Source organism: Marmota monax, unplaced genomic scaffold, assembly GCF_021218885.2.
Source record: "Marmota monax isolate L192 unplaced genomic scaffold, Marmota_monax_Labrador192_F-V1.1 WCK01_AAM20220418_F8-fsc00018, whole genome shotgun sequence".
Taxonomy (NCBI): Eukaryota; Metazoa; Chordata; class Mammalia; order Rodentia; family Sciuridae; genus Marmota; species Marmota monax.
In genome coordinates, this window is record NW_026692201.1 from 253,136 (window position 1) to 279,727 (window position 26,592).

Genomic DNA, 26,592 nt, shown 5'->3' on the forward strand with positions numbered 1-26,592 from the left:
TTTAATACCATCTATCATGAAGATCTTACAAGAAGTCAAACAGATGTAAGTGCCAGTGCCATGCTTTTAGACTTCCAGAACTCTGAGCTTTTTTTTTTTTTTTTTTCCAGTACTGGGGATTGAACCTATGGGTGTTTTACAACTGAACTACATCCCCAGCCCTTTTTATTTTTTTATTTTGAAGCAGTCTTGCTAAGTTGTGTAGAGCCTCACTAAATTGTTGAGGTTGACCTCATATTTGTGATCCTCCTGTCTCAGCTTCTGGAGTTGCTGGGATTACAGTCATGCACACCATGCTTGCCAACATCTTTTCTTTATAAAGTATTCAGCCTCAGGTGTTTTGTTAGAGCAACACAATATAGACTAAGGTAGGGACTATATTTAGCTAACTGTGACTATGTGACTAGATTTTGGTAAACAGAATGAGCAGAAGTGACTCATGTAATTTAAAATGATTTGCCATGGACTTCATTCCCCCATTTCTGCTGGTTGGGAATCAGTGGCAAGTACAGAGCCAACTGGTCAACCTGGATTTGTGGATTACTTTATGAACTTGCTCATTTGCCTTTGAACTGTTGAACTTGAGAAGAATAAACTTCTACCTTATTTCAGAAACAAGAGTTTTTGTATATCCCTCTTATAGCAGCTTATTCTATTTCCTAATTAGTAATAACTTTATGTTTATCAATTCTTTTCCTGATAAAGCCCCACCAAGAATCTTCAACCCACTAAATGATTTGGATATTTTAAGAAAACTTAAAAGCCCCATTAATGTAATTAAGTAACATTTATTTTACATTAAGCAATTTTCAAAGAATACATTTAAAAACCATCTAGATATTGATTTTATAGCATTACAAAAAATTGAGAGGCACAATTGAAGTATTCAAATAAATTGTGAGGGGTAGAGGTGGGGGCCTATGATTGGTATTCATGTTGTTCCTTAGTCACTTAAAGACTCTTCCTATTAGAATCTTTACATGAGGCAGTAGTGCACTTTCATTTAGTAGGAATAAATCACATAAAATATATACTTTTATACAGAAAGTGTTATTGTATTGTCACTTTCAATTACTTATAAAAACTTCATTTTGAATTGCACAAAAATTCCTCAAAACTGCTAATTCCCAGAAGATGGGTCTTAGAACTATGTGTCTAAATAATTCATTACAAATTAATTAGATTACCATTTCTCCATAGATAAAAAAACAATCCATGAAGAATTACATTATTAAAGTGGGACTTTTAAAATTTTTCATAGGAAAATAGGCTTACATATTTGTCCCTAGTTAGCTAAGCTTCCCCTCCTACTTTAAAACAAATCACAGGCTGTCCAGAGTTTTAAATCAGAGTACCTATACCACATGTATATGTTTACATTAATTCATTTTGTGTATCATTTTACTGTAGTATCAAATTATCAAAAAGGCACATGGGTACATTCTTCAGAACAGTTTTGGTCTTTTTTTTTTTTTTTAAATCACATGTTTATAAGCAGGGATTTCAATCATGTTTAAAAACAAAAATATTAAACAAATTCATCTCAATCCAGGTGATACAGAATCCATGAAATCTCTGCAGGCACTTCACTTCCCATAGAATTTCTTGTTGAGCAAGTAGATGAGAAGATTTACATTCACTTTAACCTTATCAAACATTTTCATCACAGCCACGCCTTCATATTGCATTTGAAGTAAGTCCTGGAATTGGGAGGAATATCATTAAACCTTAATTTTGACATTTTGCACATTTTAAAAATATATTAGAAGTATTTGGTAACAAATATAAAACTCAACTGATATAATGACCTAAACTTGAGCATGCATCAGAATTACCTGGTTAAAAACATAGGCTAACTAAAACTTATACTTCTGGATCCCTTCCTCAGGATTTCATGGGTTTGCAGCTCTGAGGTAAGGTCTACAAATCTGCATTTTAACAAGTTGTCAAGTGATGGTGATAATAATGGTCAAGACACCACATTTTGAGAATTACTGATGAAAGAAAACAGGTTTTTAAAATACAAGGACTCTTTGAGAAAATGATTATCATTACGTTAACATCAGATATATAGTCATAATTTCAATTTTTTTCAGTACTAGGGATTGAATGTAACCACATTGTACCACTGAGCTATATCTCTAGTCTTTTTTTTTTAATTTTTTTTTTAGTTATAGATGGACACAATAAGAGTTGGCAGCCATTATGAAGACAAACAACAACAAGTGCTGGCGAGGATGCAGGGAAAAAGGTACACTCATACACTGTTGGTGGGACTGCAAATTGGTGCAGCCAATTTGGAAAGCAGTATGGAGATTCCTTGGAAAACTGGGAATGGAACCACCATTTGACCCAGCTATACCTCATCTCAGATTATACCCAAAGAACCTAAAAACAGCATATTACAGGGACACAGCCACATCAATGTTTACAGCAGCACAATTCACAGTAGCTAAACTGTGGAGCCAACCTAGATGTCCTTTAGTGGATGAATGGATAAAAAAATGTGGCATTTATACACAATGGAATATTACTCAGCAATAAAAAGAATAAGATCATGACATTTGCAGGGAAATGGATGAAATTGGAAAATATCATGCTAAGCAAAGTAAGCTAATCCCAAAAAACCAAAGGCCGAATGTTCTATCTGATGGGAAAAATGGAGGAACTTTGATTGGGCAAAGGGGAAAGAGGAGAAGAGAGGGGACATAGGGGCAGGAAAGATGGTGGAATGTGATGGACATATTACCCTAGGTACATGTATGACTACACATATGGTGTAATGTTACACTGTGTACAGAGAAATGAAAAGTTGTGCTGCAATTGTGTACAAAAATCAAAATGCATTCTGCTGTCATATATACCTAATGAAAAATAAAAATAAAAATAAAAAAACCCAAACATCTGGATCTCATCAGCCATGTATGAGACTAAGTGATAACATTGCCCAATAATATAGGACAAGTAGCTTTTCACAAACAGAAGACATTTCTGAACTGCCTTGGACAAATACCTAGGTCTTAATTTCTTGCTCTTAGTTCTGGAATTGTTTTTTATTCTTAATAATGCCTGGGGACTCTATTATGCAAGACCATCTGCAGAGGTTGGAACCATCTTTGAAGGAACTTTGGCTATTGCCAGCTTCCTCCTCCACTTCCTCAATTACCTCCAACTATACTCAACTACATCCCTACGTCATTTAGATATACTTCTGGGACTGAAATTCCACAGCAACTGAAGTCCTTTTAACAAGAATGCTTTTATCCATTAGGGTGTAGACGATGCTCAGTTTCCCTCTGGGTAATACGATATCTGTTAATCAAATTCTCTTGGAAAAGTATTGAGCCAACTAGATTAGGTTGAGAAGGAAGGGTGTATGTTGGGGGAATTAGCTGGGACCCCAAAGTCAGAAGCAGAGAAAACATGGCAAAACTTTTAGTGTTGATCCTACCATTTGCTATTGCAGCATCCTGCAACATCAACTGACTCATAAAAGTTCTGTCTTGTGTGTGCATTGAGGACGGCCATGCCAACATCATTGATGTGCTAGTAGGCAGTGGACTAGCACATCTGCAAACCCTTTATGAACTCTCTCTGTCTCATTGAGATTAACCAAAATCTTGTGAGAGAGGCAGTGGAGAAGAGCCTGGATCCCACTTGCCTTTTCCATAAAAAGCCCTCTGTTTTTCATCTGGGAGAGGAGGAATTCCTACCCTGAAGCTCCTGATAGACACTGAACTTAAGTAAGCAGTACATCTGCCATTGAAGTCACAGTCTCCTCTTGTGTATATGGCCCACAGTTACAGGATATCATTATGTCCTATGGTTTGTTTGTTTGTTTTTTTTTTTTTTGGTGGGGGGGGCAGGAATTAAAGCGAGACTGGACTGAAGATGACCTAGAAACAAAGAGTTGTAATGTTAGAAGGGCCCTGCCTTAGAAATGCAGAAACTTCTCTCCAGTTCACAGTCTAAGACTCAGCCATCAAGTTTTTCTTTGCTAATTTACACATTCATGTGATTATCTGAAAGCTAACTATGTAAATAGAAGCCTGACTTCACTTTTACAGTACTTATGTGCTGGGCTGGTTCCACAGCCATGTGATCTTTGCAGTTGTACAGGGTTCCATGCTCAGAAGGGCCATGTACCTCATTTCATGCTCTGTTGCTGTCATCCTAAAATCTTGCATATTTTAGACAAGGAACCTGAATGTTTATTTTTTCACTGACCCCTGAAAATTATGTTGCTAGTTCCAAATGTATGTTAATGAAAAACATCTGGGGGCACATTGATCACTTGCCTATAGTGAAGGAGTAACATTTTACAATGAATTATGTGTATAAAGGAATGGTGTGAGTAGCTAGTCTTATTGTATTCTGAATCCTTAATAAAGAAGCAAATAAAGCTTGGTTTTTGTACCAATACAGAGTAAGTCCCAGGAATTCCTGAGGTCTCTCTAAATACAACAGAAAGTGTCTCCTTGTCACCTTTGATTCATCTGTCCAGTTGATACTGATTGGCCTTGGGTCATTTTCTTCCTGGGAACCACATGTGTCTTTGCTATTTCTAAAGACCAAGGTGTATCACAGTCACATTGTTTTTTTCTTCCTTATTTATTTGTTACATAAAGTTACTAAAAACTCTCATTAACTGAATTGCTAAATGGATACATTTAGATACACTTAAAATAAGTTAGAAAACAATACCATTTACTAACATATATCTTACATAATTACACATCATCTTTCATTTTTCTTGCTCAACTGATTCACTCCCTTATCTCAGTATCCTTATCAAACCCATTTAGCTCCCATTTTTCTTTTTCAACTCACAAGGCCTGCTAGACAGAAAAGAAGAGCTCTGGCACATGCTCCCGTGAGGGGGAGGTAATTTCAGGGTACGTGAGCCATGAGCCAAGTAGGCAGTGAAGCCAACTGACATCACTCGAATGGGCTCAGTGATGACTCACACAGATCTATGCAGAGGACCTGGAAACCATTTTACAGGTATCTTGAGGTTCAGATGAATAAGAATTATTTTAAAAAGTGTTATATCAAAAAGAAAAACTCAATTTCTTTAAACTGATCTTGTGCCCCCCCATACCCCCACACCAGTTTTCTTTTTCACATAAATTTGGTGTGTTTGTGTCTTTTAATGAGAAAACTGATAACAATGTTTTTCTATCTATAGGTTTGTGCTCTGGATAATGTCTTTCATTCTTGTGATCCAAAACATTTAATAAATACATTTAAGAAGTAGATATAGGGGCTGGGGCTGTAGCTCAGTGTCAGAGTGCTTGCCTAATATGTGTGAGGCACTGGGTTCGATCCTTAGCACTGTTTAAAAATAAGTAAACAAATAAAAATAATTTTAAGAAATGGATGAAAAAACTATTCTAGGAAAGAGAAAGAAAAGAAGGAAAAATGGGATCAGTTAAGTTCCAATCTTGGGTATACAGTCTTAGAATTCCATGTTTCCAACAAAAGAAAATGTTTTGGCCTTTATTTAATATCTCTGAATTATATATATATATATATATATATATATATATATATATATATATATATATATATATATTTTGTCTAAGCCCCAAATTAGAGAGATGGTTTAGAAAAACTAACTGCTACAATTTACCACATAAAAGCATTTTACGTTTCAATAATTTTGAGGCTGGGGTTGTGGCTTAGTGGTAGAGCACTTGCCTAGCATGTGTGAGGCACTGGGTTCGATTCTCAGCACCACATATAAATAAATAAAATAAAGGTATATTGACAACTAAAAAATATATATATTAAAAAATGTTTCAATAATTTGAAAAAGCCCAGCTTTTAAAAATCAATCACACTTAAAAAAATGAAAACTGACAAATGAGGCATGCACTGGTCATCTGTAAACTTCATTATTGTCATGAAAGTGCTAGCTGTGGAGCTATGATGTCCTTCATATAAAAGTCAACCCCAATTTGCAGAAATCCCAGCTCACCTGAATATTGAGCTGCACTTTTTCCATTTCAACACCAAGGAACTTTGATCTGACATCAAATATGCCCACATCTTCCGTAGCTAAGATATCGAATATAACATTCTTAAACCTAGTGAAGAAAGGAACATTCACACATATGGAATTACAAATACACCCTTAAAGACGAAACAAACAAACGGAATCCTAATTAACACTTAGTGAATGATTTGTTGTGAAAATTCTGTCGCCAAAATTCTCACGTTATCTTTATCTACTCTGCACAACAAAGACTAGATCTAATGTCTGCTGTTGAAATCTTTGGCTCACAGAGACTGAAATAGTTGCTTTATTACAAAGGAGATGGAAGAAATGGTCCTTGATTCTGAGGAACAAAGTATAGTTGAAAATATATGAGTCACAGAACATAAGAATTATATATTGACCTCTTCTGTTTTCAGAGCAGCCATCAGTATTTCAGATGGCAATTTTTGTAGAAGCTTCAAAAGAGGAAGAAGCATCTTGTCTGTTTGTGTAGTTAAAAGATTTCCTAGGATTAACAGACTAGAAGCAAGGCCTTTAGGGGAGGTGGAAATTAGAGACATGGTAAATGCCAGTGAGTCTGACTTCCCTTGAAACAAAAGTTGAGGGAGAGATGGGGCACTAGGCCCATGAACCTTCCAAAAAAAGAGTCACTTGGTACCTGCTGTGGGCTGTGGAGGAATAGAGTTTGTCTTCTCCTCCACCTGGATTGCATACACTCTCAGCACACTGTTGGAAGTAGCTCTGACCCAGGATTTTACACAGTCCATGGCTTTGAAATTAGAAAGGCCCTGTTTCACAATTATAGACAACTCATCTATCAAGACCAAAAGACAGCCTTTCATGTTCATTGCTATGACTCAGTTCTTTTGGAGGATTCAGGGAAGCTTGCAAATCTAAATGTATTGGTCAAGCCACAGGAAACACAACCTTTCCATCTGTACTTCATATCACCCACCAACAGCACTAGACACTGAAGGCCTGAGGGAAGATTAATGACAATATTATGAGTGTTCTTCCCATAAACTATAACCAAGGGTCAGCCTTGAGAGACCAACAATGAAGCTTTCTTAAAGGCCAAGGAAGCCAAAGAAATGTTAAGACAGATACTGTTCGAGTGGATGGCACGTATGTTCCATGCAGATGCCAGGCCATACTTACTGGTTTGTCTGAAGGTCATCTATCCCCAGCAGGACACCTTTCTCGTGCAGCTTTGCTGCAGTGTATCTCACTGGCTTTGCTCTCTTCATCCCTTTGGGTTCTCCTTTTCCATCCAGTTTAATTGATCTCCGACTATTTCTGACAAAATAAAGACAGACCACCTGTTGTCTTGATGTTTCTGGTAGTACAATAGTCATGCCCAGAGTGACACCATTGCTCACACCTAGCACACATTATGCTTAATGTGCCTATTATATTGTTACCTACTATAATGACCTTTTCATGTCGTTATAGTAGGGAACAATTTTCCCCATGCAGTAAAACCTCACCACTGAACTGTTTGCAGAAAGGGGTTTCCCAAGGGACTCAAGTTTATGTTTCAGACTAATATTTTTAATGAAATTTACACCCTATGTTGTCACATGGAGTTAACTGTCTATTTTAAGTCATTTTTATAAGCAGCTTTGGTGCAATAGCATGAACTGTGTATTCTTAAGTGAAGGTATTACTAGAAGGCTTCAATCTATTTAATAGATACTCTGTGGCTGGTTCTATTTTCTAAGTGTTTTATAAATATCACCTAGCATTTACAAAATTAACACTTCCACAGGGCTTTCAAATTAATAAGTTCCTTTGCCATATATTATTTTATTTTGCTCTCATAGCAATACTTGAGACTGGTACTCCTGGAACCATCTTAAAATAGGAAACTTGAGGCTCACAGAAGTTCACTGGTCTGGTTTCAAGATCATACAATGTGGGCTGGGGTTGTGGCTCAGCGGTAGAGCACTCGCCTTGCACATGCGAAACCCTAGGCTCGTTCCTCAGCACCACAAAAAAATAAATAAGTGAAATAAAGTTTTTGTTTTTTTTTTAATAAAAAAAGATCATACAATGTAAGAGAGAATCAGAACTGATGTCCAGATGGTTTGACTACAGAGCTTGTGGAAAACACCTTAAAGTAACCATAATAACTATGAAAAGCAAACTGCTAACAATCTCATTTCTACTGAAAATTAGCTTGACCAACTTCTTCCTAGATAGGAAAAAAAAAGTATATATATATTACAATCCACAAGCAAATTAATTACAATTGAGAAGTAGTAGGCCCCAAATAAAGAGGTTTACATTGGTTATTTCCTTTCATTAAATCTTTTATGATTAACATAACTGATTTTTTCCATACTGTATCATTTGCTACTGCTAATTTGACGACTAGGGCTTTATGAAGATATTGCATTACATATTTAAATGGGTATTTAAAATTTGATTAGCATTGACATAGACTAGTGATGATAATTATGAGCAAAGAATAATTCACTAAAAGTGGCTATATAGTGCATACAAATCTATAATAGGTATGCTAATGGATAACAGAGAGGTGCCAAAGTTTGCCCATTGTGTCAATATTGATTTTTTAAAACCACTAAGCAATTTTCAATCATTATGCTGCTTTGTGCGATTAGCAAATATTTGGCATTATCTAATATTATCACATATATAAAATCCTGTTTATAATGAATATTCCAAAAACAAGAGTAATATAATGTACACACACACACATACACACACAAATACGAATATATACAAGAATAGTTGTTTTTAGAATACTTATTATGTGTATGTGTGTATTTATTCATTTATTTTTACAGTACTAGGGATTGAATCCAGCTGTACTGTACTACCAAGATACAGCTCCAGTCCTTTGTATTTTGTTTTGAGACAGGGTTTAAGTTGCCCAGGTTGGCCTTGAGCTTGTCATTCTCCTGCCTCAGTCTTCTGAGTATCTGGGATTATAGGTATGCACCACCATTCTTGGAGATATATATATATATATATATATATATATATATATATATATATATATATATATATATTGTAGTTGGACACAATACCTTTATCTTATTTATTTTTATGTGGAGCTGAGGATCGAACCTAGCACCTTGCATGTGCTGGATAAGCACTCTTCCGCTGAGCCACAATCTCAGCCCCCCTTCTCTGCTATATATTTTATAATAGTGTTTTAAAAACATCACAAAAGACAAAGAGAATAATGAAAGTTCTTCCCCAGATGATAATGCCATTTGCTTAAAAAACAACAGGGTTAGCTTTAATTCCAATGCTGATAGAGAATTAAAAAGCTGAATTCATTCCTGACTTCTTAGGTCATAGAGGCCAAAAATGAAATTGATACTTCACGTTTTGGATATAAAATAGAGTAAGTTTGCCACCCAACCCAAGCTATCAGGATTGTAGTTTCTCCACATAAATCATGACATTACAAATGAATATGACATGATTTTAACTTACTTCCTTTTCAAGTTGTCTAAACAAGTCTTTATGTAGGTGTCATAATAATTAATTTGCTCTTCATAAAATGCTGCCTTCTGATTGAGCGCATTCAGGGTCTGTTGAAGTTTTGCCAATTCAGCTTTTCGTAGCTTACGATAGATTCTTTGATTTAGAATATCCTAAAATGACAGATACAGGCTATAATAGTATGTTGAAGCACAAATTGCTTTATGAGATCATCAGTTTGGACAAGAACAAGAAGTCACTCTTTGCAATTGTTAACTTGTTTATCTCACGCAACTTATTTTATTATTATCTAAACAACAGAGCATTCTCATCCCTCAGAACTAGAAAGTGTCCATATTTTATTCTAAGAGACTTGTCAAGGTCTCTCTTTCTCATGATAGAAAAACAAAAGAAGAAATAATCACACAATTCTTTTAAGGCAAAACAATGTTTTAAAAGGGGCAGAAAGAAAATCTTAGTAGGAATTGTGATTCCTTCAGACTATTTTGAATTTTCTTCTTTGAGGACTATTTTCAACTGAAATACTTCTCATTTAATTGTTGAATTCATTTTAGTAATAAGTAAAAAAAAAAAAACATTTTTCATCTGGCAAATACTTCTCAAGCTTTGAAAAAAACAACCCCTTGGCCCTCAAAACTGATTGAGAAGATTCAACATTGATAAAGTCAGCCTTGCATATCTGTGAGTTTCAAATCTATGAATTCAACCCAAGACAGATAAAAAATATTTAGGGGAAAAACAAGAATAACAAAAAAAATTGTGCCTGTACTGAACATGTATAGATATTTTTCTTGTTATTATTCCCTAAACAGTACAATATAACTCATATTACATAGCATTTACATTGTATTAGCTATTATAAATAATCATGACATTTTGTGTAAGGAACATAAGCATCTGGAGATTTTGGTTATCAGTGAGAAGTCCTAGAAGCAACCCTCTAAAAATACTGACAAATGACTGCACTTGGATTTAAATAGAATTCCTAGAACATAAAGTTGAGTAAAGTTGCTTATAATTTGTGCTAAATTTAAACTTATAGATTTAAGTAGATATAAAGGTTTTTAAATTGTTTTTACAATTCTAACTGGCAAATTCTGAAGATGTTTTATTCATTTAATATTATTTTCCCTTTCTGAACCAAATTAAAATGCATTCCCCTAGGAATTCAGATACCTTCCATTCTTAAATAAAAATTCTTCACTAAATAGCATATTTTGGTAGATGTCTTCATGACAGTGTTTTTCTTTTGAAGTAAAAGCATTGATTTCTTCTCTATTTCATATTTGGAAATATGCAGTAGAGAAATACTTTCCATCCCAAAGCTGTAGAAAGAAATGCTACTTCTCTTTGGTCACTCAGTCTAGGAGGAATAAGCTTACTGCTACAAGTGACCATAATTTTCCACTACAGAAGAACTTTGTGTGCATTTTCCTTCCAGGAGGTGAAAAAGCTATTTTTTAAAAATGATCATTTTTAACTGCCTTTAACTTCTAGACTCATATTAATTTGAATGTTTGAATAAAAAGAAAGAAATGTACTTTTTGCCCCAGTATATACATTTTTTTTTTTTTTGGGGGGGGTATATACTTCTTTATCCTTGACAAGCAGACCTCAGTCACTTCCTGTGATGTTTCCTTGCACTAAGTTGAGATCCTTTTCTCAGGAAGTTTCTCATGTGTAAAAATGTGAGCTGAGAAAACAAAAACAAACTTTTAAGTCTGAGTTGCATCTAAGCTAAACTGCTTGAAAAGATATGCTCAGGAACAGAGTAACCCATCTTGATGGCAGCTTCTAAAAACAGTTGGGAGTAATATATTATATTGATACGATAACTAACAACTCAAAAGCAAGTTCTCCTAAAAATATCATTGAAAAAAATATATATAGGTACTACTTAAAGGTATTGACCTAATTTGTCTGTTTTATCTCCTGAGCATTTATTCCTGGCTTGTTTCAACTCTCCTAGCTTAGAGGAGTTGTGGCTATTCTCCCACTAACAGTCATCAACTGCTCTGAAGTTGTAAAAAATCAGCAATATTGAGGAAAGTAGGAGTCATGGATATGCAACCATGAAGCTCTCATGTCATTTCACAGGGTACCCAGTATGTGACTAATGATTAGCAAATGTCTGTTAAATGAAAAAGGAAGAATACTGTTTCTAAAAACCTTGGCAATCTCATTGAGGATGTCTTGGTATTTATTTTTGGATGACACAAGTGCATTCTGCTCCAAAGTTCGAAGATTTCTTTGGATTTTCCTCTTCTTCTGCTCAAGAGGCAGCTGAGCATCTTCAATCATTGATTGGTTATGCTTCATTTCTTCTGGAGTCCTGGAGTCTATAATTGCCCGGCTCACCATGTCTTTGTTATGATCTATTTCCTGAAGAGGGAATATCAAGAGGTCAATTTTTCTCTAATTTCCTAACTTCACAGATTTAGTAGCTAGACAAGGCAAATTTATGTTAAAATGAGAGCAGTCCTCAAACCAAGCCCAAAGACTAGCACCAGGACATGTTCTTTATGGTTTTGAAGTAGGACCTTGGAAGGAATTATTCCTTTTTTAAAAAAATAACACAGTAGTGATGTCAGGCCTAATTTGAGCAAAATTCCAAGCTACTTTATTGCCAAGGTGACAAATCACTTAAGTAATGAACATGTTTTAATGGATATTTTTGGTAGATGTCTTCATGATAGTGATATTTTGTAATGCCTTGGATAGAAGTAATTATATAATCCAGTTGAAAAAATTAAAACTAGATTATCTATTAAAATATGGAGAACCCTGAAAGTATAGAGCCAACTAAACTCTCACGTACCATTCATATTTTATGAAGATCCTTAAGCCAAGCCAATAGCAAGGCAGTAAGAAAGTTTCATTCTGATAACAGATTCACTCTTTAGCTGCAAGCACTGAAACGTCTATAGGGTTTCTTTAAACCAAAGGGAATAAAGATATTCTATAGCATACAATAAATTCCTGAATAAATGAGGACATGAATGAACACTATCTAGTTTGTTCAATAAAACAGTAATAAAAAGAGACTGGTGATCCTCCATTTTCATTGTACAAGGTAACTGAGTGACCCAGATGAATTCTGTGGATATGATTATTATCAGCAAGACACAGTAATGTTAAACACAGGACACACAGGTGAACATTGTGGAAACAGGAAGTTTACCAGAACTATCTTCCTAGTGTAGGATAAAATTACATTCAGTATGAATTTGATGCTACACTTACACTTTCTATTTGATTACCATTAATATTCCACATGGGTTTTATATATGGTTGAGCTCAGATAACAGATACAATTCCTTATTTCCAGGCCATGTCAGACAGTTTCTCCCAGGTAACAGTAAACATTTGGCATGAAGATTTGTTAAATTCAACTCTTATGGATTATATTTATTATTTATACTTAAATGCAAAATACCTGCTGTTCAGTTGCTGGTGTCTCTAAGATTTCAGTCAATGTGCTCCCTGGCTGGTTCCGGATCACATCAATAACTAGCTTTTTAGTCCTTAAAAAGAGAAAAAGAAGAGACAGACTTTCAGACCATGGTCCTGATGCACAAAAATCTGCTGCTTCCACATGAATGCACAAACATGTACACAAAAATGAAGCTTCAAAGATAATTCCTTAAAACAAAACATTCTTTTAGAAAGTTCTATTTTAAGGCTCCCCAAAGTTTGTGAATGCTTATTAATCAAAGTCTAGGTCTTATATGCTTGATGCTAAAGGATTAAGAGATATGCAAAAGTTTCCTTATCTAAGTACTTTTTCCTCTTTTTCGACAGAGAACACCTTTTGATGACTAGCAGGGACAAGTGCTGTCAGTATGACTTATTACTACAGAAGGATAGTTTAAGAAGTGCTAGTTCCCTTTCCTAACTTTAGCAGCATTTAAACTTCTGAGCCCATTAATATACCATAAAACCTTAGAAGACAACAGCTATTTTTCTGCTATGAAAAAGTTATGAAACTGTTTGAAGACTGCTGGGAGCAGAAGTTCTATGTGGCTGGTAGAAACTTTGATAGCAGCTAGGAGGATGCTGATGAACTAGCAAAAATAGTTTGGGTTCTTGTTTTTAGGTGAAAGAGAAGAGGAGAGCTACTCTGTGCAAGTTCAGAGCTAGAAAATCCCTTTGGAAGTTTCTAAAACCATGTGTTCTTCTGTACATATTTTTATGGCAATCAGCCATCCCCTTCTAATTAGGCATCAGGTTATGTAATTATGTCAAAATATTTTTAAAAAAATCTTTTTCTATAAATATGTATATATACATAGACATATATGATATATGTCAAAATATTTTTACAGAACAGGTAAATGGTCAAGTTGGCTCATGATGAACAATAATATTATTGGAAATAACCTCCCTTCCAAAAGAAGGAAGGAAGGAAACAAACAGAAGTTGCCTTAAACTACAAATAGGTCAGGGATAAAGTTTGCTTTTATTGTACTTGTACTTAATTTTAGTTCTGTCAAAAAATAGAATTCTTCCTTAATAAGAGCAGGAAACGTTCACATAGCATGAAAACTGGAAACGAAAATAAAATGTTCACATTTTGAAGAATATGGGAAACTGTTCCCAAAAGACTCCTTAAAATAAGAGTTTTGAAAATGAGATAAAATCTAATAAGTCATCTGTAAACACGATTTTTTCTCATTTCCTATTTACAGCAAGTCTTCATGAGAAGAGCCATCACAATGCAGCTGCCTTTCCTCCCTTCTCCCCTGCCTCTGGAGAACCATTTCCTCTGCCCTCATGACCCTTCGCTGCTGGGGATTTTCAGGCTGTCTGGGAATGCACAGCTCAAAACTCCACTGAGAGTCAAAGGTGGGCACACAACTAATTATAGCCACATGAGACACGGCACAGCTCCTAGGTGGCTGCAGCTTAGGAGGCCGTGTTTCCTTTCCTCCACTTCCACCTCCCACCTCATCAGAAATAAATTAAACAGAAAGATTTAGCTAAAAATAAAACTTTGGATGATTTAAAAAATGTTAACTGTGACTATACCCTATTTGAAATTTTCTAGACTACTTATGATATATATTCCTAGGAAATTCCTAGCTCATCTTCTTTAGAGAAGCTGTCTAATGATCAAGCAAGTGGGGTTACTTACACATGTCCTGCCTGGGGCAAAGAATGTTTACTTGTTCAGGAGCAGCTGGAGGACAAATTGGCGACAAAACCTATTTCTCTTGGAATTCTACTTTACATCAGACCCATGGAATTCATTGCCAAAATTCCACCCTAGACTCCTATATCCAAATAACCATTAGTCTCAGGACAGGGAATTCAGCTCCCTCTCCCACTGTATGTCTAAGGGTTAAGGACACTGGGGTCAGAGAGACCTGGGGCCAGCCACATCTGGGCTCCCGTTACATGCCAGATGTATGAACTTATGCAAGTTATAAAACCCCTGCTTTTTAAAAAAATTTATTTCCAGAAATCTCTCTTGAGAACGGATACAAGGATTGAACAAAAAGATGTCACATAAAGCCTTATACTGGGGTCTGGCACTTACAGGTCATTACGGTCAAGAAAGGCATGCTGCCAAGATGGCAGCCACTTGCCATAGTGGCAAGCGATCGCTTGAAACATGATGCCTAACCCAAATTGAGATGTGCTGTGAGTTCAGGACACAAAGCAGAGTTTGAAGAAAAAGTATGAAAGAAAGACTCGACAATATTTCATTAACATTTTTTTACAGTAATTACCTATTGAAATAAAATAGTTTTGATATGCTGGGTTAAATAAAATATACTAATAGAAATAATTTCTACTCAAAACACAAAGAAATGATATGTGTGAGGTGATTGATATGCCAATTATCCTGACCTGATCATTACATGTCATATACATGGCTTGGAATGTCAAAGTATACTCCATAAATATGTATAATTACCATGTATCAATTTAAAAAATCATAAAATAAAACTGGAAAAAATATTCCACATGCTTCTTTTTAAAATGTGGCTTCTAGTAAATTTAAAATTACATGTGTGGCTCATATTAAATTTCTTTTGGAAAGTGCAGCTTTGGAACATTCCATTCTTCAACAGGAAGCTAGCACTCTGAGAGGCCCACTCCCTGGATCTGGTTAGTCATAGGACTTTAGTGCCTGGGAACGTTTGGGAAATAATCCACTGACTGATGTTACAAATGTAACAAAGACAAAGAGGTTTAATGGGTAAAGTTCTCACCCTGCTTTCAAGTGTTGCATAAAACAAGGCAAATTCCCTTCTCATATCATCAGCTCCTCACCACCATAGACTTGTAGAGAGATACTGGGACTGTGCCTTGGTGTCCTGTATCCTTATACACCCTCTATGTTTTTTTGTTTGTTTTTGTGTGCGTGTCTGTGTATGTGTGTGATGTGAATCAAACTCAGAACTTCATGTATGCTAAGCATGTGTTCTATCATGGAATACCCTAGCACCCTGGACCCTCTCTTTTAGCACCTTTCCCAATAAAATCCCCTTGGTCCTTAAATCTCTCCATAATAGGATCTAGAGAGAGTTACAGTCTAATTCACATTTTAGCTGCCAACACCCTTTTTAAGATGAGTTGCCCTTCTCACCCCAGTGCAAACACAAAATTCTAGATATGTCTGACCAGCATAAGTCAACTGGTGAAGTACTGGTCCCATGACTGTTTAATCTGCAAGACAGGCTCATCCAAACCAAGAGCCCTGCCTTTACTGAATGAGGTCTCTAACTCTAAGAATTAAAATAAATGTAATACACCAGGGAATTTATTCACCATAGCTATGTTCACAGCCCACTGTCAGTAAATGAGATCAAATGGCAATTTAAAATTGGTGCAGCTCCTTGGGCTTGGCTACTCTATTCATATGGTATCTATTACTACACTCTGAGCCATTCCCTCTGTAATCTGCCTTATAGTGCACCCAATGTTGAAAAGGAATTTGTGTTTGTGGAAGCTAAGGATTATTTCTGGTTGTTGAAAACTCTAATGACATCATTATACATTTTTAGCACCAGACCTCAAACATCACCTTAGCCATTGAGTGCTCCTGTCAGTTTGAACCAAAACTAAAGAAATCTTTTGTGTGGGAAAATGAATCTCTAAACTGAATCATGTGAAAGGAGAAAAATTCTTAAGAAATGACAACTTAATTACTTGGGCAGAGTAGTATGATTAAAAACCACAAATATTGCCTTCTATTTAAACACACACATACTTTTATAGAAATATAAGCTTAATAAAGGGCAGAAGGGTCCCGTATTTTAAAATGAAACTTAACTTATAATGAGGGAGATTTATAATTTTATTATTCTTTATAATTTATAGGATGTTAATTAATATAGGATTTCATATGAATCTTATAGCTTTTCCCACCCATTTCCACTTAAGGATGGGGACACTGAGGGTTAGGCTATATGCTGGATCCCTTGGCCAACAAACAAGTGAAACATCAAGGCTGTAATGCTACCTCATCCTAGGACTCCTCCACCAGGCTTGTTTGTTTAATATCACCATGTGTATCAGCACTGGGAAAATGGCAAAAGCTAGCTGAGGTTCTCTATTTCATAAACTTGATGAAGGGAAAGAGAAATCAGTGTTTCTTCCTACTCCACTATGTGCCTTTTGTGTCTTTCAAGTCTATCAGACACTCCCTTTTGGCTTGGAAAGATGATCAGCATCAGTTATATAGAAATTGCCCTGTTATAATTCTCATTATTTATTCTAGAATCCCTAAGAGTGCAAAGAAGACATCAAGGAGTTGTAATACTTTGTGATCAAAGTTTAGGTTTGGAGGATTTAACACCATTAGGTTAAATCAGCTCCACTTCCTATTATATATATTACCCAGGAAAAGGTTTGTGAGAGCCGCCGCCCGCGCCTGCAAGGTAAGCAGACCTGCGACAGACTGGCGGGTCAGGCCCAGCGGCCTGCCAGCGTGGTACACACGTCACCCCAACTGGAGTAGGGGCAGAGCAGAGCCTTCGCCCGCGCCTGGATCAGGCCCCGCCGGTGTGGTGGTCACGTGACCCCAATTGGAGTGGGGGGCGGAGCGGAACCGACACCCGTGCCCACAGGGTGAGCAGACCTGTGACCAACCTGCAGATCAGGCCCAGCGGTCCGCAGGCGTGGTAGGAGGGGCAGGGCAGAGCCGCCGCCCGGGCCTGCAAGGTTGGCAGACCTGCGACAGACCAGCGGATCAGGCCCAGCAGCCTGCCGGCGTGGTACACACGTCACCCCAATTGGAGTAGGGGCAGAGCAGAGTCGCTGCCCGTGCCAGGAACAGGCCCAGCGACCTGCCGGCGTGGTAGTCACGACACCCCAATTGGAGTAGGGGCAGAGCAGAGCCGCCACCCGTGCCCGAAAGGTGGGCAGACCTGCGACCGACCAGCGGGACAGGCCCAGTGGCCTGCCGGTGCGACAGACACGTCACCCCATTTGGAGTAGGGGCAGAGCAGAGCCGCCGCCCGCGCCTGCAGGGTAGGCAGACCTGCAACCGACCAGCGGATCAGGCCCGGTGGCCTGCTGGCATGGTACACTCGTCACCCCAATTGGAGTAGGGGCAGAACAGAGCCGCCTCCTGCGCCCAGAATAGGCCCAGTGACCTGCCGGCGTGGTAGTCATGACACCCCAATTGGAGTAAGGAGAGAGCAGAGCCGCCGCCCGCGCCTGCAAGGTAGGCAGACCGCCGCCCAACCCTGCAAGGGAGACTTTTCAACTATACAAGAGCAATATAAATATATAGGAGAAAAAAACATTTCAAAAACACAACAGTTTCACCAAGCAGAAAGAAACGCAAGCAGTATGAAAAGACAAGGAAAGAAAGGACCACAAGCAATGCAGGTCAACTCAACTTTAGAAGAGGTAACAGCTGCAGCAGATGGAATGTCAGATAAAGAATTCAGGATATACATGCTTCAGATGATCTGGAGTATCAAGGAAGACATTAGACAGCAAAATCAGACAATGAAAGATCACTTCGACAATGAATTACACAAACAAATCCAGGAAGCAAAGGATCAACTATACAGGGAGATAGAGGTTATAAAAAACAAACAAACAGAAATCCTAGAAATGCAGGAAGCAATAAACCAACTTAAAAACTCAATGGAGAATACTACCAGCAGAGTAGAACACTTAGAAGATAGAACACCAGACAATGAAGACAAACTATTTCAACTGGAAAAGAACATAGACAGCTCAGCAAGACTGTTAAGAAACCATGAGCAGAACATCCAAGAAATATGGGATAACATTAAGAGACCAAACTTAAGAGTCATTGGGATACAGGAAGGTACAGAACTCCAAACCAAAGGAATGAGCAATCTATTCAATGAAATAATACGAGAAAACTTCCCAGACTTGAAGAATGAGACAGAATCCCAAATCCTAGAAGCCTACAGGACGCCGAATGTGCAAAATCATAAGAGATCCACACCTAGACACATTATAATGAAGATGCCCAACATACAGAATAAGGAGAGAATTTTAAAAGCTACAAGAGAAAGGAAGCAGATTACATTTAGGGGTAAGCCAATCAGGATAACAGCTGATCTTTCAACACAGACTCTGAAAGCTAGAAGATCCTGGAATAATATATTTCAAACACTGAAAGAAAATGGGTTCCAACCAAGAATTGTGTATCCAGCGAAATTAAGCTTCAGGATGGAAGATGAAATTAAAACCTTCCACGATAAACAAACGTTTAAAGAATTTGCAGCTAGAAAACCATCTCTTCAAAACATCCTTGGCAAAACATTACAGGAAGAGGAAATGGAAAATAACAATGAAAACCAACAGTGGGAGGTAGGACAGTAAAGGGGGGGGGGATAATCAAAGAGGAAAACAAACCATGTTTAGTAACAGAAATAAACAAATATGGCTGGAGAACAACCCATATCTCAATAATAACCCTAAATGTTAATGGCTTAAACTCACCAATTAAGAGACACAGGCTAGTAGATTGGATCACAAAACAAGACCCAACAATATGCTGCCTACAGGAGACGCATTTGATAGGAAAAGACATACATAGGCTGAAGGTGAAAGGTTGGGAAAAATCATATCACTCATATGGACTTCGGAAACAAGCAGGAGTGTCCATACTCATATGAAATAAAATAGATTTCAAGCCAAAGTTAATCAAAAGGGATAAAGAGGGACACTACATACTGCTTAAGGGAACCATACACCAACAAGACATAACAATCATAAATATATATGCCCCAAACGATGGTGCAGCTATGTTCATCAAACAAACTCTTCTCAAGTTCAAGAGTCTAATAGACCACCATACAATAATCATGGGAGACTTCAACACACCTCTCTCGCCACTGGACAGATCTTCCAAACAAAAGTTGAATAAGGAAACCATAGAACTCAATAACACAATTAATAACCTAGACTTAATTGACATATATAGAATATACCACCCAACATCAAGCAGTTACACTTTTTTCTCAGCAGCACATGGATCCTTCTCAAAAATAGATCATATATTATGTCACAGGGCAAATCTTAGACAATATAAAGGAGTAGAGATAATACCATGCATCTTATCTGATCATAATGGAATGAAACTGAAAATCAACGATAAAAGAAGGAAGGAAAAAGCATACATCACTTGGAGAATGAACAATAGGTTACTGAATGATCAATGGGTTATAGAAGACATCAAGGAGGAAATTAAAAAATTCTTAGAGATAAATGAAAACACAGACACAACATATCGGAATCTATGGGACACATTGAAAGCAGTTCTAAGAGGAAAATGCATTGCTTGGAGTTCATTCCTTAAAAAAAGAAAAAACCAACAAATAAATGATCTCATACTTCATCTCAAAATCCTAGAAAGAGAAGAGCAAAACAACAGGAAAAGGAGTAGAAGGCAAGAAATAATTAAAATCAGAGCTGAAATTAATGAAATCGAAACAAAAGAAACAATTGAAAAAATTGACAAAACTAAAAGTTGGTTCTTTGAAAAAATAAACAAAATCGACAGACCCTTAGCCATGCTAGCGAAGAGAAGAAGAGAGAGAATTCAAATTACTAGCATAAGGGATGAAAAAGGCAATATCACAACAGACACTTCAGAAATACAGAAGATAATCAAAAATTATTTTGAATCCTTATACTCCAATAAATTAGAAGATAGTGAAGGCATTGATAAATTTCTTAAGTCATATGATCTGCCCAGATTGAGTCAGGAGGATATAGAAAACCTAAACAGACCAATATCAATTGAGGAAATAGAAGAAACCATCAAAAGACTACCAACTAAGAAAAGCCCAGGACCGGATGGGTATACAGCAGAGTTTTACAAAACCTTTAAAGAGGAACTAATACCAATACTTTTCAAGCTACTTCAGGAAATAGAAAAAGAGAGAGAACTTCCAAATTCATTCTATGAGGCCAACATCACCCTGATACCTAAACCAGACAAAACAAAACCTAAACAAAGACACTTCAAAGAAAGAAAACTACAGACCAATATCTCTAATGAACCTAGATGCAAAAATCCTCAATAAAATTCTGGCGAATCGGATACAAAAACATATCAAAAAAATTGTGCACCATGATCAAGTAGGATTCATCCCTGGGATGCAAGGCTGGTTCAACATACGGAAATCAATAAATGTTATTCACCACATCAATAGACTTAAAAATAAGAACCATATGATCATCTCGATAGATGCGGAAAAAGCATTCGACAAAGTACAGCATCCCTTTATGTTCAAAACTCTAGAAAAACTAGGGATAACAGGAACATACCTCAATATTGTAAAAGCAATCTATGCTAAGCCTCAGGCTAGCATCATTCTGAATGGAGAAAAATTGAAGGCATTCCCTCTAAAATCTGGAACAAGACAGGGATGCCCTCTCTCTCCACTTCTGTTCAACATAGTTCTCGAAACACTGGCCAGAGCAATTAGACAGACGAAAGAAATTAAAGGCATAAAAATAGGAAAAGAAGAACTTAAATTATCACTATTTGCAGTGACATGATTCTATACCTAGCAGACCCAAAAGGGTCTACAAAGAAACTATTAGAGCTAATAAATGAATTCAGCAAAGTGGCAGGATATAAAATCAACACGCATAAATCAAAGGCATTCCTGTGTATCAGCGACAAATCCTCTGAAATGGAAATGAGGACAACTACTCCATTCAAAATATCTTCAAAAAAAATAAAATACTTGGGAATCAACCTAACAAAAGAGGTGAAAGACTTATACAATGAAAACTACAGAACCCTAAAGAGAGAAATAGAAGAAGATCTTAGAAGATGGAAAAATATACCCTGTTCATGGATAGGCAGAACTAACATCATCAAAATGGCGATATTACCAAAAGTTCTCTATAGGTTTAATGCAATGCCAATCAAAATCCCAACGGCATTTCTTGTAGAAATAGAGAAAGCAATCATGAAATTCATATGGAAAAATAAAAGACCCAGAATAGCAAAAACAATGCTAAGCAAGAAGTGTGAATCAGGCGGTATAGCGATACCAGACTTCAAACTATACTACAGAGCAATAGTAACAAAAACAGCATGGTACTGGTACCAAAACAGGCGGGTGGACCAATGGTACAGAATAGAGGACACAGAAACCAATCCACAAAACTACAACTATCTTATATTTGATAAAGGGGCTAAAAGCATGCAATGGAGGAAGGATAGCATCTTCAACAAATGGTGCTGGGAAAACTGGAAATCCATATGCAACAAAATGAAACTGAATCCCTTTCTCTCGCCATGCACAAAAGTGAATTCAAAATGGATCAAGGAGCTTGATATCAAATCAGAGACGCGCCGTCTGATAGAAGAAAAAGTTGGCTACGATCTACAGTCGGTGGGGTCGGGCTCCAAATTCCTCAATAGGACACCCATAGCACAAAAGTTAATAACTAGAATCAACAAATGGGACTTACTCAAACTAAAAAGTTTTTTCTCAGCAAGAGAAACAATAAGAGAGGTAAATAGGGAGCCTACACCCTGGGAACAAATCTTTACTCCTCACACTTCAGATAGAGCCCTAATATCCAGAGTATACAAAGAACTCAAAAAATTAGACAATAAGAGAACAAACAACCCAATCAACAAATGGGCCAAGGACCTGAACAGACACTTCTCAGAGGAGGACATACAGTCAATCAACAAGTACATGAAAAAATGCTCACCATCTCTAGCTGTCAGAGAAATGCAAATCAAAACCACCCTAAGATACCATCTCACTCCAGTAAGATTGGCAGTCATTATGAAGTCAAACAACAACAAGTGCTGGTGAGGATGTGGGGAAAAGGGTACACTTGTACATTGCTGGGACTGCAAATTGGTGCAGCCAATTTGTAAAGCAGTATGGAGATTTCTTGGAAAGCTGGGAATGGAGCCACCATTTGACCCAGCTATTCCCCTTCTCGGTCTATTCCCTAAAGACCTAAAAAGAGCATGCTACAGGGACACTGCTACATCGATGTTCATAGCAGCACAATTCACAATAGCAAGACTGTGGAACCAACCTAGATGCCCTTCAATAGACAAATGGATAAAAAAAATGTGGCATTTATACACAATGGAGTATTACTCTGCATTAAAAAATGACAAAATCATAGAATTTGCAGGGAAATGGATGGCATTAGAGCAGATTATGCTAAGTGAAGCTAGCCAATCCCTAAAAAACAAATGCCAAATGTCTTCTTTGATATAAGGAGAGTAACTAAGAACAGAGTAGGGACGAAGAGCATGAGAAGAAGATTAACATTAAACAGGGATGAGAGTTGGGAGGGAAAGGGAGAGAGAAGGGAAAATGCATGGAAATGGAAGGAGACCCTCAGGGTTATACAGTAGAGGGGATAGAGAGAGAAGAGGGGAGGGGAGGGGAGAGGAGGGGAGGGGGATAGTAGAGGATAGGAAAGGCAGCAGAACACAACAGACACTAGTATGGCAATATGTAAATCAATGGATGTGTAACTGATGTAATTCTGCAATCTGTATATGGGGTAAAAATGGGAGTTCATAACCCACTTGAATGAAAGTGTGAAATATGATATATCAAGAACTATGTAATGTTTTGGACAACCAACAATAAAAAATTAAAAAAAAAGAAAAGGTTTGTATCTGTTCTGTGCCTATTTTTCTCATCTGTAAAATATTTTATATGTATTTTGAATATGCATGCCATCCATTCTCTGTGTTTATGTGTATACAACAAATAATTAGAAACACAGCAAATATTTTTTGCTCCTTCTGTGGGTTGTCTTTTTCTTTTTGGTAATATCCTTTTCTGCATACAAAACAAAACACCTTTTTAGCTACACAAGAGCACAAAAGAATGATCCACAGAGGTGGCAAAAATATTTGCAGATCATGTATATCTAATAAAGGTCTAGTATCCAGAATATATGAAGAATTCTTATACTCCAGGAGCAAAACAAAATCAAAACCAAATACAAACCAAAGAACCACTTAATTTAAAAAAGAGTAAATGACTTGAGTAGACATTTTTACAAAGAAAATATATGAATGGTCAACAAGCACATGAAAAGATGCTCAATATCTTATGATTAGAGAATTCCAAATCCAAACCACTACAAAAATATTCCACACATCTGGGATGGCTATTGGAAGGAAGGAAGGAAGGAAGGAAGGAAGGAAGGGAAAAAAAAGAAAGAAAAGTGCTGTTGAGAATGTAGACAAAGTAGAACTTTTTTTGGCACTGGGGATTGAACCCATGGGCATTCAACCACTGAGCCAATCCCCAGCTGTTTTTATATTTTATTTTGAGACAAGGTATTTCTAAGTTTCTTAGGGCCTTGTTAAGTTGCTGAGACTGGCTTTGAACTTGCAATCCACTTGCTTTAGCCTTCTGAGTTGCTGGGATTACATGCCTAAAGTTGAACTTTTATACCTTACTAGGGGAAATGTGAAATGGTGCAGTTACTGGGGAAATCAGTTTGGTGATTACTCAAAAAGTTAAACATAGAATTACCATTTAACCCAGCAATTCCATTCCCATGTATACACCCCGCCAAAATTGAAAATGGGTGTTCAAACATAAACTTCACACCAATGTATATAGTAGCACTGTTCACGATAGCTAAAAGGTAGAAACAACTCAAACGTCCATCGACTGATCAGTAGATAATCAAAATGTGGCATATATCCATACAAAGAAATATTCTCAAGTCATTATAAAAGAAATGAAGTACTGATTCCATGTTGCACAAAGGAACCTTGAAAATACTATGCTGAGTAAAAGGTTAGACACAAAAAATTACATGTTACATAATTCCATTTATATAAAATATCTAGAATAGGTAAATTCATAGAGACAGAAAGCAGACTAGTTGTAATCAGGGGCTGGAGAGAAGAGGGTCAGGACTGAATGCACTTTGGGGATGATAAAAATGTGGAACTAGACAGTCATGATGGCTGCACAATATTGTGCTAAATGCCACTGAATTGTATGCTTTACAATGGGTAAAATAGTAAATTTTATGCTATGTGTATTCTACCATTAAACAACAACAACAAAACCCACTGGCTGTGCCTAATGTGGTGATTAGAGGAATATTCAGCATGGGTTTCTAGCACATTCTGGAGAGCTGGGAGACTGCCACATGGGGCAGGGGCTGGGTAAGGCATGCAGGACAACAAGTCAGGTTCCCAGGCCAAGAAGTAGAACTTCCCAAAATATCTGACGTTGATGGTTTTGTTTTTAAAATGTGAATTCCAAGAATTTGCAGAACCATGGAGGCTCAGTTTTAGAAATATATATTTCAGATTATTTAATATTTTAGACTTCTTAAATTGTGATTTTTACTCATTAATGCAGACATTTGAGTTGAAGCGAATGCTTTTAGAAATGGCATTTAAATAACAGACAAAACCAATTAAGAGAAAATTTCATACCATTACTGTAAAGGACAAAGTTTCTGAGATCCTGGGAGGCTTGATCTAATTTCATTTGCATGGCAGAACCATACAATCTAGAATTTCCAGTTACCTTAATAATTGTTTTCCCCTCTTTTCTCCCTGCCCTTTGGTGAACTGTCTTTCTGAAAGTTCCATCTACTTGGTAATTAGTAGTTGAAGAACATTGCCCTCAGTCTTGCCTGGGATGTGTTCTAGAATTCAGACCTTCAATCTTGAAAGGCAGAGACTGTCACTGGTTTGCCACTGCTGTATCTCCAGTCTCAAGCCTGGCATAGAGCAGGTTCTCTAACATTTATTGCACAAGTGAATGGAAGCTTAGCTGATTGCACAAGTGAATGGAAGCTTAGCTGATTGACAAAATAAGTAAACTTTATAGAAGTAACATATGTCACAACATAGCACACCAAGGAAGCTTATTTTTGATGTGGAAGTGGGTGCAAGCGATAAAACTCAGGGCCCTCATGCATGCAAAGCAAGCACTCTACCACTGAGCTATACCACCAGCTCCAGGAAGCCCCTTTTGGTATTTATGTGGGTGGCAGATCATATGGAAAAAAAAATCATGTGGAAATGAGTGCTGTCTGAAGCAAGTCAATGGCAGGACAGAAAACAGCACAAATGAAAACAATCTCAGCCCTCTAGACATGTAGTTTGGAAGACATGTGCTAAATATTGTGTCAAGGCATGTTTAATTTTGTTTGTTCCCCTTTCTTTCATTTTCCACTCCAATATATAATTGTTCTAATGTGCAGATATGCATCATTCTTTTTATACAAGTTCTTTAAAACTGTACTGTCTGATGAGCATGTGTTTTTGATTTATGGTGTTGTGTTATAAATCTCATTCTCTTCCTTACTCTGTGCATAAAAGACTGGCATAGCAAATGCACAAAGCCTTAAGGGGGAAAAAATACAGTATTCATTTAGAGTGCAAATGCTTCATTTGAAATCTTTCAGGACAGGAAATAAAGGATGAATAAAATCAAAGCTGGCAAAGGTATCCAGGATTGATTGATTAATTAATCTTTTTAAAATATATTTTTTTCAAGTTGTAGATGGACATAATAACTTCATTTTATTTGTTTATATATTTTATGTGGTGCTGAGGATCGAACCCATTACCTCCCAGGTGCTAGGTGAGCGCTCTACCACTGAGCCAAAACCTCAGCTCCAGGATT

General features: G+C 36.9%; 1 protein-coding gene across 1 annotated transcript in view; it reads right to left on the reverse strand.

Annotated features, from left to right (window-relative positions):
* Positions 1 to 768: 768 nt before the first annotated feature.
* The window catches only part of Iqgap2 (IQ motif containing GTPase activating protein 2), a 297,019-nt gene continuing 271,195 nt past the window's right edge, over positions 769 to 26,592 (reverse strand). Inside the window, exons 31-36 of the mRNA XM_046426823.2 lie at positions 12,915 to 13,002; positions 11,648 to 11,860; positions 9,470 to 9,630; positions 7,160 to 7,297; positions 5,981 to 6,089; positions 769 to 1,700 (exon numbers count right to left, since the gene is read on the reverse strand). Of these exons, the coding sequence (XP_046282779.1) occupies positions 1,587 to 1,700; positions 5,981 to 6,089; positions 7,160 to 7,297; positions 9,470 to 9,630; positions 11,648 to 11,860; positions 12,915 to 13,002 (823 nt within the window). The 3' untranslated portion in view covers positions 769 to 1,586. The remainder of the gene's footprint in view (positions 1,701 to 5,980; positions 6,090 to 7,159; positions 7,298 to 9,469; positions 9,631 to 11,647; positions 11,861 to 12,914; positions 13,003 to 26,592) is intronic.